This window comes from Gigantopelta aegis, chromosome 12 (genome assembly GCF_016097555.1).
Source record: "Gigantopelta aegis isolate Gae_Host chromosome 12, Gae_host_genome, whole genome shotgun sequence".
In the NCBI taxonomy this organism is placed as follows: Eukaryota; Metazoa; Mollusca; class Gastropoda; order Neomphalida; family Peltospiridae; genus Gigantopelta; species Gigantopelta aegis.
Window position 1 is genome coordinate 52,498,868 of NC_054710.1, and position 15,671 is coordinate 52,514,538.

Below are 15,671 nucleotides of genomic sequence, written 5' to 3' on the forward strand. Positions count from 1 at the left end.
ATAAAAGAAGCATGCTTGCGTAATGAATCATAAAACAAAACTAATAATTTTGGTATTGTGTATATTTAGAATCCCATGTGTCTAAACAATGTAAACCTAATAATCAATAATCAGAAAACTCTATAACATAGCGTGCATCTAAGCAGTGCAAACTCAAGAGTCACAAAACTCTATACCATAACGTGCATCTAAACAGTGCAAACTCAAGAGTCACAAAACTCTATAACATAACGTGCATCTAAACAGTGCAAACTCATGAATCACCAAACTCTATACCATAACGTGCATCTAAACAGTGCAAACTCAAGAGTCACAAAACTCTATAACATAACGTGCATCTAAACAGTGCAAACTCATGAATCACCAAACTCTATACCATAACGTGCATCTAAACGTGCAAACTCAAGAGTCTAAACACGTGCATCTAAACAGTGCAAACTCATGAATCACAAAACTCTATATCATAACGTGCATCTAAACAGTGCAAACTCAAGAATCACAAAACTCTATAACATAACGTGCATCTAAACAGTGCAAACTCATGAATCACAAAACTCTATAACATAATGTGCATCTAAACAGTGCAAACTCATGAATCACAAAACTCTATAACATAACGTGCATCTAAACAGTGCAAACTCATGAATCACAAAACTCTGTAACATAACGAGCATCTATGTAAGCTTAAGTAAAGAATCACAAAACTCTATACCATAACGTGCATCTAAAGAGTGCAAACTCATGAATCACAAAACTCTATAACATAACGAGCATCTACGTAAGCTTAAGTAAAGAATCACAAAACTATATATACAATTTTAGAATATTTAACATATAACGTGCATATTCAGAATATAATGGGTCTGTGAAAATTTGAACTATTAAAATTATTTTTTTTTAATTATTTATTTCATGAATTTCCACATTTGCAAATAACATTGCGTGTCCATATGCCGTGGCTCTTCACCAGATTAATAATTACATGGCAATATTACAACAACAACAACAAAAACAAAAACAATAACAATAACAATAACAATAACAATAACAATACATATTAAAACAAAGATATATGCAAACATATATACATGCATAGTATGTGGTATATATAAATCATATTATAGTGTCTTCCCAATCTAAACAAATGTGAATTGTTAAATTTTAAATGCATGGATATATCCTTTAAATGTTATATCATCCAGCATATGGGTATCATCTAGATCAAATGAATCTCACTGATCAAGTATTCTTTCAACACGACGATTCATGGACAAAACAAAAACGTAAATCATTTTGGTATGGCTTTGTTGAAGATGTGCCTGCCAAACACGATGCACCAAATAATGAAATTTTGCCAAACACATTGTGATATAGGCCTATCTATAATGACGATTAGTGTAGGATGTGATATAGGCATATCTATAGAGAAGAATAGTGTAGGTTGTGATATAGGCCTATCTAGTCGTGGATAAACATTTTATTGAAGGCAAACGTTGGTATCCAGTCACAGCTCGAGACAGACACACTATTGCCAACGCTTACAGCCCAGTACACGAAAACCCCAACAAGAGCACTCGTAACTACTCAACGAGGGAACATCGTCGCTAGGACAGCCTGAGGATCGACGCCGCCGACGAACAAGCTACGTTAAACTGAGGGACAGAGAGAGCCCGTGACTGTGTAAATAGTGTATATATAAATGTATGTGGTTTAAACATAGACTGAATATTCCTGAGTTTTTAGAATTTAGTAGCAAATTCGATATTTTATCTTTAGTGGAAACAAAGGTTGATGCTATTGATATCGTTGACATACCAGGTTATACAATATTTACAAATAATAGAAAACTGAAAACTTATGTAAAATCTGGAGGCACATGCCTAGCCATAGGAATAATTTAATAACACAAGTGAATGTTCGTCAGAATACATTGGAGTATGTATTGTGGTTTGAACTCAAAGACCCCACTTTAAACTCATACATTTCTAATACCGTTATAGGGTTGTGTACATACCACCAGAAGGATCGCCATATTTTAATCAAGATACTTTTGGTGAGTTACAGAGCGAAATAAATAACTTGTCCTTTTAAAATAGTGTATTACTTATAGGCGATTTTAACGCCAGGACCCAGTTACTCCCAGATTATGTAAATTGTGACATTGAACCCATTAATGCGATTGACTTCTTGAATGAATTTTCAAATTATAACAGTTTAATAGATATTGGTATTTCATTAGAACGTAAAAAACAGGATAACAGTAGACCAAATACTCATGGCTATAAACTTATTGAAATCTGTAAAAATAATAACATGTATATAGTAAATGGAAGAGTTGATGAAAGTAGAAATATAGGTAAAGTTACTTATAAAGGGGTCAGTGTTGTTGATTATGCTATAGCCACCTTCTATGTATTAGAGAAAATTATGAAATTTAAGGTGCTTGATTTTGAACCGTTATTCTCAAATATCCATAGCCCATTAATTATCACTTTGAATGTTTTAACAACGAAGCAACAATCAAATACCAGTGACCAGAAATTAAAGCCAAGCAAATGGAACAGACATCTTGCCGACAAGTCCAATGAACATGTAAACAGAGAAACTATAAATACTATTATTTTAGATCTAGACAAGTTCAGTGAACACTTCTCTCAAGAACAACCTAAAGTCACAGTGGACAACATAAGTCAACTATTCCTGGACACTGCAGTGGATGCGTTTGGTTACACATAAAGGGGTGCTAGACCCAAGCACAGAAACAATAAAACGTGGTTTGGCAGCCAGTGTAAAACATTCAGAAGAAAATATATGGAAGCCAGAACAGCATACAGGGGAAATCAAACAACAGCAAACAAACAACGCCTTTTTAATTGAAGCAAACAGTATAAGAATATAATATTGAAACTTTTAAGAAAATATAACTGAAAAACAGAGCAGAAAGTTAACGATCTCAGTCGAAATGACACACGAGCCTTTTGGAAACTCTTAAAAGAAAACAAAAGGGGTTGTAATCTACCACCTTTAGAAACATTACATCAATATTTTAAAGACGCAAACAGCAGTGATGGCTTCATTCCTGAACCACATTTCTCTGTCGAGTTTGAAAACAACAGTGTATTGAATTAACCTATTTTAGAAAAAGAAATCCTCACTGTGGTAAAATCTCTTAAGAATGATAAAGACCCAGGTTTAGACAATGAACATATTAAACAAACTATTGATTGTATGTGAAACTTTTCAATTTAGTTTTTGAAAATGACATTTTTCTTGATTCGTGGTTAATTGGTATAATTAAGCCAATTTATAAACGTGGTGAAAAAATAACCAAGATAATTATAGACCTATCACATTACTTAGTTGTCTTGAGAACTATTTACTGCTGTATTAATAGGTTCAAACTATATATTGAAACAAATAGCATACTATCTGAAGTTCAGTCTGGTTTCAGAAAAGATTATTCTACTAGTGACCACATGTTTACATTATATGGACTTACTGAATTAATGAAAATTCGAAAAAACCCTCCTATTTTATACATTCATATATTTTAGTAAAACAATTGATTCTGTATGGAGAGCCGGACTTTGAGGGAAACTAATTGAAAATGATATAAATGGTAAATGTTGTAAAGTAATATACAACATGTATCAGAACATTATATCCTGTGTTAGTGCACATAACTCTGTAACTGATCATTTCTCCTGCTGTGTTGGCGTTAGACAAGGTGAACAGTTGTCTCCCCTATTATTCTCTTTGTTCCTTAATGATTTAGAAGATGTTTTTAAAAATAATAGCTGCCAAGGTATCAACATAGATGAAATGCAAGACCAGTCTTTATTACACACAGCTATTGTACTTTTTATTTTACTCTGTGCTGACGATACGGCACTGCTTGTGGATAACTATGAAGATGTGCAGAAATTACTTAATGGCAATGCTTTTGATTCATATTGTACCAAATGGAGACTTACAGTGAACTGTAATAAGACTAAATTTTTTTTTTTTTTAGTGGAGATAAGAAAGACTATATAAAGTTATTTTTTCTTGGGAAATCCATACTTGATAACGTAGAAAGTTATAAATATTTAGGTGTTATATTCCACAAATCAAATAAATTTACTAAAGAAAGAAATGTGCAATATGAACAAGCAAAGAAGGTCATGTATTTTATTCTGAGACAAGGTAGATACCAAACAATTTCTATACAATGCCAGCTCAAACTATTCGACAGTATGGTGCTACCTATTCTTCTATAGGGAAGTGAAATATGAGTTTTGTCAGTTTATCCTCTTTGGAAAAGTTACGTAACCAATATTTGAAACTGTTATTACCTGTAAGAAAATCTACTCCACTGTACATGTTATTTGGAGAACTTGGACGTTATCCAGTACATATGAATGTGCAAATAAGAATGATTACGTTTTGGTACCGATTAATTACTGGGAAACAATCAAAATTGCCATTATTAATTTACAAATTACTTTCGAGCGATTTTATCAATGCTGTTTATAATTATAAATGGATTGTTTTTATAAAATCAATACTAGACGATATCGGTTATACATATATGTGGTTAACCCAGTGTAGTGGTATCACAAGTGTTTCTTTGCTTAAGGCATATATCTCCAGAAAACGTATTGGAAAATTTTTACAAGCGTTGTATACTTATATTGATAACTCCTCAAAAGGCTTCAAATTATAAACTATTGAAACATAATGTTGAATTTGAGACATATTTAACATTATTAGAATGAAAGCATTGGTGCCCTCTTTTGCGGTTTAGACTTTCAAACCATAATCTCCCTATTGAAACAGGCAGATGGAGAAACATACCATTATGTGATCGAACATTGTGTAGTAAGAATGATGTTGGCGATGACTTTCGCTATACATTCTTCTGAATATTATTTGAAAATGAAAGTCACCATTATTTACCTACATTCTGTAGATCAAAAGCTAGCATATATAAATTTCATAAATTATTTAATTCTAAGAAAGCCGATGTTCTCAGAAAACTAAATATTTTCTCAAACTAATTATGAATGTGTTTTAAGTCCTCTGGCTGATATCTTCTTATAGTGTTGTTTTTTGTTGTTTTAATGGTTTGGTTTCTTTTGGTTTGTTTATTTTTTAAACAGCTGATTGTTGTTTTTATTTCATTACTACTGTTTATTTAATTTTGTCAAGTAACGCTCAAATCCATTCATATTGCTTCATATGTTTACATGTAAATATATTAGTGTACACAAAATGAAAATTGGGTATACTTTCCTCATCTTGTCACAATATTATAATGTTTGTATTATTTTGTAATATTAACCTCATATGCCGTAGAATACGGTCGGAGAGTAAATAAAGTCCAGTTCAGTTCAGTGATATAGGGCTATCTATAGTGACGATTAGTATAGGCTGTGATATAGGCCTGTCTATAGTGACGATTAGTGTAGGTTGTGATATAGGCTTATTTATAGTGACGAATAGTGTAGGTTGTGGGGGAGGGGTGTGTGTGTATAAATCTAGCTGTAGTCTCGTGGCCATAACGATTCCCTCTGATTTTTTTTCACATTTCACAGCTAACATGCATAATCTTCATCATGTTTCAGGCTTGTGTGCTTTTATTGCTGTATTTGTATTACTAATTACTGATTTCTTTTTAAACCTGTACACAAGGTGAATGCGTAAATTAAAAAAAAGAGTCTCGTTTCAGAATTTCATTGGCCTGATCTTCATCACTGTTCTCTTTAAGGAATAATAGTTTCCTAGCCAATATTTCCAGTTCACCCCATTTGCGAATGAAGAGTGAGTTCCATTCAGGTACTGGCCGTTCAGGTTGGACGAATGACAGCTTTTGTACCACCAACCTCCTTTGTACCTCTGTGCACAGCTTTTGCCCGGATCAACATCCAAATCCTTGTCTTTTGCAGAGAATCGCTGTCCATTGTGTTTACCAAGGCCATCTCCTAGAAAAAAATACCCCAAAGAAATGGTTGTTTATATGTGGACTGAAAGTTTTGTGTATGAACATATCTATTTTGTCGAATAACGTCACCGGATCGCACTGATTTATTAATCATCCGCTACTTGATGTCAAATAATTTCATAATTCTGACATATAGTCTTAACGAAAACCTGCTATATTGTTCATAAACAGACTATGCATCAGGCGGACACTTTACCACTGGGCTACGTCCCGCCGCTAGCGTTATTTCGACACACTATTAAATAAAAACAACAAACAACCGGCAACACTTTGCCGTTATTGATGAAACGTTTAATTAAAATAAAATACCAGTATACAAACTATCTCCTCATAAAACAGAGCAACACCTTGCAGGTATGATTGCAATATCCAGGTGTAGCATGCACTATTATATAGTTTTAAATTGTCTTTTTAACTGATAATATAATAAGTGAATGAATCATTTTAATAAAAGGTACGAGGTTTTTATTGTATAGGTCATCATCAACCTAATTCAATTTTCAAGTTTTCTCTCTAAGGATTTTCATGTTTCGTTTATAATTACTGTATATAATTTTGATTAGGACTTAATAAAACCCGAGACAAATTGAGTGAGACATAAGATCAGGAACAAATCACCCGTGTCCCACATTTCAAAAGTACCTGCGTCACCGCTGTACTCGCCCAGACTCAATCTGAAGTATTCTTGCTCTGAAGCCAGGGAGAAGTTCGTGTACATCGCGTAACTGGTGTTTCCTTCAAAGTCTTCCAGGTCAATTCTCAGGTCGTAGTAACCCTGGCTGGTTATACGATGAATGTTTGTATTGCCTAATAAATAAACAAATAATTTAATTATCATATCATCTTTATTCACACACGCACACACACACACACACACACACACACACACAGACACGCACACAGACACACACACACACACACACACACACACACACACATATATATACATATATATATATATATATATATATATATATATATATATATATATATATACTGAACCGCAAAAGAAACGCGAGATTTTTAAATGTCATTTCTATATGGTAAATTATAACAATTTATTTCGGGGATGTAACTGTCAGTATTACAAGACATGCTGGTTTATGACTGAGACCCAAATTGCAGGTACCCTTTCAACTTTCCATGAAACGACACGCCAAAACGCACCTGTCTCGAAGGCCGTGGGTGGCAGTCGCAAACAATTGTCATGAAAACCGAAATGCACGTGCATCTCGTGGAGGTTATGGGTATAAAAACCAACTTGAACCGCGTTCCTGGCATTCGTAATTTGCACGCATCAGGTATGACCCGATTGTCAGCAGCGCAGAGAGAACAAGCTATCGGCCGATTGCAAGCCGGGCAGCGTGCCCTGGTTGTTGCTAACGCTTACAATGTCCATGTCAGCACCATCCATCGTCTACAGCAGCGGTACATCAACACCAACAGCACTGCAGACAGTCACCGCAGCGGGCGCCCCCGGGTGACCACGCCCAGGCAGGACCGCTACATCAACCGGCAACACCTCCATGATCGCTTCAGAACGGCCAGCATGACAGCTCGCGCGACCATTGGCACTGGACAGCTACCCATCAGTGACAACACGGTACGACGTCGACTGGCCGCCAACAACCTGTTTTGCCGACGTCCCGCTCGAGGACCTGTCCTCACCGCCCGCCACCGTCAGACACGACTACAGTGGGCTACACAGCACCAACATTGGCGGCATCAACAATGGAGGTTGATAGTCTTCTCTGACGAGAGCCGGTACTACGTTTCCAACTCGGATGGCAGAGTGAGGGTGTGGCGTAGGAGGGGTGAACGCTACAGAGACGCATGTGTCCTGGAGAGAGAACCGTGGGGTGGCCAAAGCATCATGGTTTGGGGTGCTATAGGCCTGAATCAGAGAATTGGGCCCCATTTGTTCCAAAATGTTGGTGCAGGCAGAGGGAATGGCATCACAGCGCAGCGCTACGTTGACCAGATTCTAACACCTCACATAGTGCCCTTCTTCACGCGTCACCATAACCACGTGTTCCAGCAGGATAATGCTCGCCCCCACACGGCCAGGATCACCATGGACCTCCTGCGTCAGCACAACATCAGAACCATGCCGTGGCCGGCTCTCAGCCCTGATTTGAACCCGATTGAACACCTGTGGGATGAAATCCACAGACGGCTTAACCAGGTGGTCCCACGGCCGACAACTCGTGTGCAACTGGAGGCAGCTTTCCTGAGGGTGTGGGCACAGGTGCCAATGGCTTTTGTGAACCGCCTCGTGCACTCCATGTACCGACGGTGTATGGCCGTTTTGAACACCCAGGGAGGACATACACGGTATTGAACATGTCACGCCCTACAATCTCGATGTGCTGGATCCCCCCACTACCTGAACACAGGCACACGACCCAGAGACTGTGGTCAAAGTGCATCCAATAAATTGACTTTATCAGATTTTTCAAAATTTATCTTTGATATTAATAAATTGAAACATATTTTCTCAGCCACACATGTGTCGCGTTTCTTTTGCGGTTCAGTATATATATACATACAGTGGACTCTGTCTAAACCGGATTCTGTGTAATCCGGATCTCTGCGTAAACCGGTCCATTTCTAAAGTCCCGTCAAGCTACCGTTTATCTCTTTGGTATAAATCTCTGCCTAATCCGTACTCTGTCTACTCCGGACTCCGGATCAAAAATCAAGAACGAAAGAACCATTCATGTATTAATTACCTCTGTCTACACCGGATTGGTATTTGACTGAACGACGGGCTGCTCAATTAGTTGAACAATGATCGTCAATTGCCAAGTAATCAGGACGCCGTCGCAAGATCAAATACAAAATGTAACCGCACTCGTGTGAAGTTTACTCTTATTGCGGTAGGCCGTTAGATCTGGATTTTGTATTCAAATAATTTCGTACGTACGAATAAATAATGTTTTAGAAAATAAAATGAAATTTAACCTACTACAAATATTAGAACGACCAGAAACACGTTTAATATGTAGCCACTAATATTTTATGCAGAAAAATATATTTGATATGTAATTACAATCGGTAAAAAGTCTCTTTTAGTGGATAACATCTTAAAAATTGCAGCAAACTCAGGAATGTCCCTTTAAGTATATTTTTTATGTCTCTGAAATAATCGACTGCAAGTCTGGCTTGTATGATTATGTTTCCCAACCATCCATGGGTTCAAATGTCATTGTTGATCGCGAGTTGCCGATCATTCAGGAACCATAACTCTGGATGAACTCTGTCTAAACCGGTCCTCTGTGTAAACCGGACTATTTCGACGGTACGAAGTGAATCCGGTTTAGACAGAGTCCACTGTATATATATATATATATATATATATATATATATATATATATATATATATATATATATATATATATATATATATACTCTTCAAAAGGAGAAACGCAAAACCACATTTTCGTAACATCTGGAGAATTGGTTTAATTATTGAATGGTGAGTCCGATAATTACCAAATGTTGCAGGATTGTTCACAATTCACTCTAGTCCATTGTGAGTAAGTGATAGGACACACCACCAAGGTCAAGGTCATATGGAGTCAATACCGGGTGTGGCCTCCGCGTGTGTTGACAACTGCCTGGCACCGCCTGCCCATTGAAGCAACCAGAGTACGGATGACGTCCCGGGGGATGGTGGCCCACTCGGCCTGCAAGGCTGCTGCCAGCTCGGGCAGGGTCTGGGGCTGTGGTTGTCGCTGTCGGAGGCGTCGGTCCAACTCGTCCCATAGATGCTCAGTTGGGTTCAAATCCGGTGATATCGATGGCCAAGGAAGGACATTAATGTTGTTGTTCTGTAGGAAAGCCGTTGTGAGACGTGCTGTGAGAGGCCTGGCGTTCTCATGTTGGAACACTGCGTTGGCGTTGGCCATAACTGGAACGATGTGTGGCCGGAGGATCTGGTCAATGTAGCCCTGTGCATTCAGGTTGCCCTGCACGTGGACCAGGTCAGTTCTGCCAGTGTGTGAGATGGCTGCCCACACCATGACACTACCCCCGCCGAATCTGTCCACTTCCTGCACGCAGTTTGCCGCATAACGTTCACCACGACGCCTATACACGCGACATCTTCCATCATGACGTCGGAGCAGAAATCGGGACTCGTCACTGAACCACACCTGTCTCCATCGCAGTTGAGGCCATTGTCGATGAATCTGGCACCACTGCAGTCGGAGTCGACGGTGTTGTGGTGTTAAGATGACACCTCGAACTGGACGTCTGGCACGAATTCCTACCTCACGTAGGCGGTTCCGTACGGTCTGGTCGGATATCCTGCGCAAACCTGGTATTGCTGCGGCTGTGGAGGTGGCAGTAGTCAATCGTTCCCGAAGGTGGCGTACCCGGATGTAGCGGTCCTGCCCGGGGGTAGTGACCCGTGTTCGACCGGATCTAGGGAGGTCACGTGTTGATCCATGTTGCTGGTAGCGGTCCCACAGTCTGGAGATGGTGCTTGGGGACACATGGAATGCCCTGGCAACGGCCGTTCTGGATTCGCCTGCGTCTAGTCGGCCGATGGCATTGTTTCTCTGCGGTTCACTGAGACGTGGCATGTCCTGGATTGTCAACTGTCGGCCAGATACAGAGGTCAGGCAAGCGAACACCCTGCACTTTTATACTGTCGGTGTTCATGTTGCACGTGCAGACAACGCACGTGCAGTGGTGACATGGTTTGCACGTGGCTGCGTTTTTTGCGAATATTCACATTTTGAAACTTTATTTTACAGTAGCTGCGTTTTATCGAATGTAACCGTGGGAATGTGTTTGGGACATGCAATGACCTTATATTCACAAAGCATGAACCGGTAGGAAACATAAAATCGGAGGAGTTTGTACCCTTTTGCGTTTCTTTTTTTGAAGAGTATATATATATAGACACTCACACACACATATACACGCACCCGCGCGCGCACCACACACACATATATATATATATATATATATATATATATATATATATATATATATATATATATATATATATATATATATATATATATATATTCAGCGTCCCCATTGAAGGGTCACTCATATTGTTAATACTACACATGTTAACGATGCCCGTCCAACACACTAACTATGAAAGAACAAATGTATAGCCATCGTGGATAAGGCCCAGAGTGAGGTTTCCTAAGCAGCAATGTATTCCAATGTGAGTAATGGTAGTTCCGGTTAGAGGCCAGAGCAAAATGGTAAAAATTATGCAAACACAAGTACCTACTATTACCCCCAACAAATTGGTTGTTTCAACGCACCCATGTCTGAAATTCTGTATGTTTTGTCCGTGCAATGCGTTCCCATTATGGATATAGAGTGTGCATGATTGCCATCCACATATTCAGGCACACTTCAGTTGAAAATGCGTCGAGTTTTTTTACTAATGTTGTGAAGGGCAATGGAATAGTTCGGATACAGGTTAAACACAGTCAACGAGAAGTCGCGAGGCATTTTAATGTCAGTCAGAGTGTGATTGGGTGGATGAGGCAACGACTTCAAATAGCTGGATCCGTTTCCAGTGCACAAAGACCAGGGCCAGCATTAAGCACAGCATTTTCAACTGACATGTGCGTAAATATGTGGATGGCAATCATGCACACTTTTATACCCATATCGCTATATATATATATATGTATATATATATATATATATATATATATGTATTTACAATATAATATCTTACATTTTCAGTGCAATCAAAGTATGTGATATATTTCAGATGACATACTTTAAGAATTTGATAACTTTGCAAATTAGATGTAAATTAGTTGAGGTCTTGGCACTAGGTTTATTGACATTTAAGCAAACGTACTTGGGTGACACTCCATGATTGACGTATGCATTCATAGTCATCAAATAAAACATTTCAGTGGCAATTTGATACTGAAAGGTGTCAGCGTTCAGAAAACAAAAAACGTAATCATAACTTCATTCGAGTTTGACGTCATTTTCATTGAAAAATACACCGCGCCACATATTCTTACATCATTTGAATATCTAGCAATGGCGGACTGGAATTAAAGTTGCCTGTACAGTTTACAAAAACACGTTGTATTAAACTTGAGGTTATATGATAAAGAGATTATTACCCTCGTGTATTTCGGTATCGTCAATATCATATATTATGAATAAAAATAATGTATTATGTTCGCCAGAGGCTCGCGTAATACAATTTTTATTCCTAATATATGATATTGACGATACCGAAAAACACTCTGGTAATAACATAGATATATATATATATATATATATATATATATATATAGATAGATAGATAGATAGATAGATAGATAGATATATATATATATATATATATATATATATATATATATATATATATATATATATATATATATATATATATATGCGTGTGTGTATGTATATATCCCTCTGCATTTTGTGACAACATAAACTAGGTATTTTAAACAGAAGCAGTGGCGAATCCAGGGGGGGGGGGTGGGGGTCACATCGGTCTCCTCCCATTGAGAGCGTAACTCAAACTTGCCATATTTATATTTTTATGACCCAATATGCCTTAAAGTCTGGATTTAATGATGCAATGGTTGCATCATCGACCTAACCCTAACCCTGGCTTTATGCTAATTTTATATAAATGTGACTGCTTAAAACAATGCAGACTAATCACATATCGATCTTGTCATGAAGAAAACACAGTGAATGCATTTCAGCCAAGATATTGCATTTCCTATCTCAGTAGATTCACGGTGTCCATCTAGAATTCCATTATAGTATTTCATAGAACCAGGTTAAAAGGTATCTCAATCCAGCGAAACATAAATTTATCTATTTATAAACAACAATGTCACCTAGACAGCTAGAAATTGAAATAATAATGTTTTTTAGAATTCCGTTACAGTTTGTTGGCAACCATATTGATTTATATATAAATCTAATATCGAACTAAAACACTTCAAAGGTAACATATATCAATTCTTAGACATGCAAAACATAGGAATAACTAGTAATATTATGAATATGTATTCAGTTAGAAGCCTAGACATTAAATTTCATGTTTTAGTATATCATGTGGTGACCATTTTCAATTTGAAAGGATAAATAATAGAAATATTAGCTGGTAACATATATTTTCCTTGAATCAGCATCCTAAAATTATGTAAGATTAATCGAGTTTCCAAAATGCAATTGGTGAAGGGTGTATCATATATTTTTGGAATATATTGTCTTGACTAGTAAACAAATCTGGCTTGTTCCCTCCTCCAATACAGACTGCATGTCCCCCTCCTTCACTACAGACTGCATGTCCCCCTCCTTCACTACAGACTGTTTGTCCCCACCTCACTACAGACTGCATGTTCCCTTCCTCCACTACAGGCCGCTTGTCCCCTCCTTCACTACATACTGTATGCCCCCCCCCCCCACACTGCAGACTGCATGTCCCCTCCTTTACTACAGACGTTGTCCCCTCCTTCACTACAGACTGCTTGTCCCCTCATCCACTACATATTGCTTGTCCCCTCATTCACTACAGACTGCTTGTCCCCTCATTCACTATATACTGCATGTCCCCTCCTCCACCACAGACTGCTTGTCCACTCATTCACTACATACTGCTTGTCCCCTCATCCACTACAGATTGCTTGTCCCCTCATTCACTACATATTGCTTGTCCCCTCATTCATTACAGACCGTTTGTCCCCTCATTCACTACAAATTGTGTGTCCCCTCATTCACTACATACTGCTTGTCCCCTCATTCACTACAGACTGCTTGTATCCTCCTCCATTACAAACTGCTTGTCCTCTCCTCCACTACAGACTGCTTGTTCCCTCCCGACTAAAGACTGCATGTCGCCTCCTTCATTACAGAATACTTGTCCCCCTCATTCACTACAGGCTGCTTGTCCCATCCTCCACTACAGACTGCATGTCCCCGCCACCACTATAAACTGTATGTCCCCTCCTCCACTACAGACTGCATGTCCCCGCCACCACTATAAACTGTATGTCCCCTCCTCCACTACAGACTGCTTGCGCTCCATCTTCACTACAGACTGCTTGCCCCCTCCTACACTGCATATTGCGTATCCCCTCATTCACTACAGACTGCTTGTCTCCTCCTCCATTACAGACTGCTTGTCCCCTCCTCCACTACAGAATGCATGTCCCCTCATTCACTACAGGCTGCTTGTCCCCTCCTCCACTACAGACTGCATGCCCCTCTCCTTCACTACAAACTGCTTGTCGCCCTCCCACACTAGAGACTGCTTGCCTACCATCTACACTGCATACTGCTTGTCCCCTCCTACCCTACAGATTGCTTGTCCCTCATGCACTACAGACTGCTTTTCTCCTCCTCCATTAGATACTGCTTGTCCCCTCCTCCACTACAGACTGCTTGTCCCCTCATTCACTACAGACTGCTTGTCCCATCCTACACTACAGAATGCTTGTTCCCTCCCGACTACAGACTGCATGTCCCCTCCTCCGTTACAGAATACTTGTCCCCCTCATTCACTACAGGCTGCTTGTCCCCTCCTCCACTACAGACTGCATGTCCCCCCCCTCCACTACAGACTGTATGTCCCCTCCTCCACTACAGACTGCATGTCCCCTCCTCCACTCCTCCACTACAGACTGCATGTCCCGTCATCCACTACATATTGTTTATCCCCTCCTCCACTACAGACTGCTTGTCCCCTCCTCCACTACAGCCTGCATGTCCCCCTCCTTCACTACATACTGCTTGTCCCCTCCTCCACTACATACTGCATGTCACCCTCGTTCACTGCATACTGTTTGTCGCTTCCCCCACTACGGGCTGCTTGTCCCCTCCCACTACATGCTCCTTGTCATCTCCCCCACTACATACTGCTTGCCCCCCCCATCCCCCAATACATACTGCTTGTCCCCTCCTACTACAGGCTGCTTGTCCCCCGATCCCCCACTACAGGCTGCTTGTCCCTTCCCACTACAAGCTGCTTGTCCCCTCCCCCACTGCATACTGCTTGTCCCCTCCCCAATACGAATTGCGTGTCCCCTTCCACACTACAGATTGCTTGCTCCCTCCCCCACTACAGACTGCTTGTCGCCTCCCTCACTATAGACTGCTTGTCACCTCCCACACTACAGATTGCTTGCCCCCTCCCACACTACAGGCTGGTTGTCCCCTTCCACTACATGCTGCTTGTCCTCTTCCCCACTACATACTGCTTGTCCCCCCATCCCCCACTACATACTGCTTGTCCCCTCCCACTACAGGCTGCTTGTATCTCCCCCCATCCCCCACTACAGGCTGCTTGTCCCTCCCTACTATAGCCTGCTTGTCCCCTCCCCCACTGCATACTGCTTGTCCCCTCCCCAATACGGATTGCATGTCCACTTCCACACTACAAATTGCTTGCCCCCTTCCACACTACAGGCTGGTTGTCCCCTACCCCACTACATACTGCTTGTCGCCTCCCTCACTGCAGGTGGCCTGCTGGATACCCATTACGATGCAGCCACATTTATTTTACCCTAGAAACGATCCTGAACTGATTTAATTGTCCTACTTACCTAACCAGAACTCATTATTTAAGTCTCCAAATCCGTCTCTGTATTCATTCCAAGTTCTGTAGAAGTTTTCAGATCCGTCCGTCCGTCGCTGAATAACCTGACAATAATAATAATAATAA

General features: G+C 39.8%; 1 protein-coding gene across 1 annotated transcript in view; it reads right to left on the reverse strand.

Annotated features, from left to right (window-relative positions):
- Positions 1-4,019: 4,019 nt before the first annotated feature.
- LOC121386155 (fibrinogen C domain-containing protein 1-like) overlaps positions 4,020-15,671 on the reverse strand; it is a 13,999-nt gene continuing 2,347 nt past the window's right edge. Inside the window, exons 3-5 of the mRNA XM_041516954.1 lie at positions 15,553-15,649; positions 6,626-6,790; positions 4,020-5,963 (exon numbers count right to left, since the gene is read on the reverse strand). Of these exons, the coding sequence (XP_041372888.1) occupies positions 5,707-5,963; positions 6,626-6,790; positions 15,553-15,649 (519 nt within the window). The 3' untranslated portion in view covers positions 4,020-5,706. The remainder of the gene's footprint in view (positions 5,964-6,625; positions 6,791-15,552; positions 15,650-15,671) is intronic.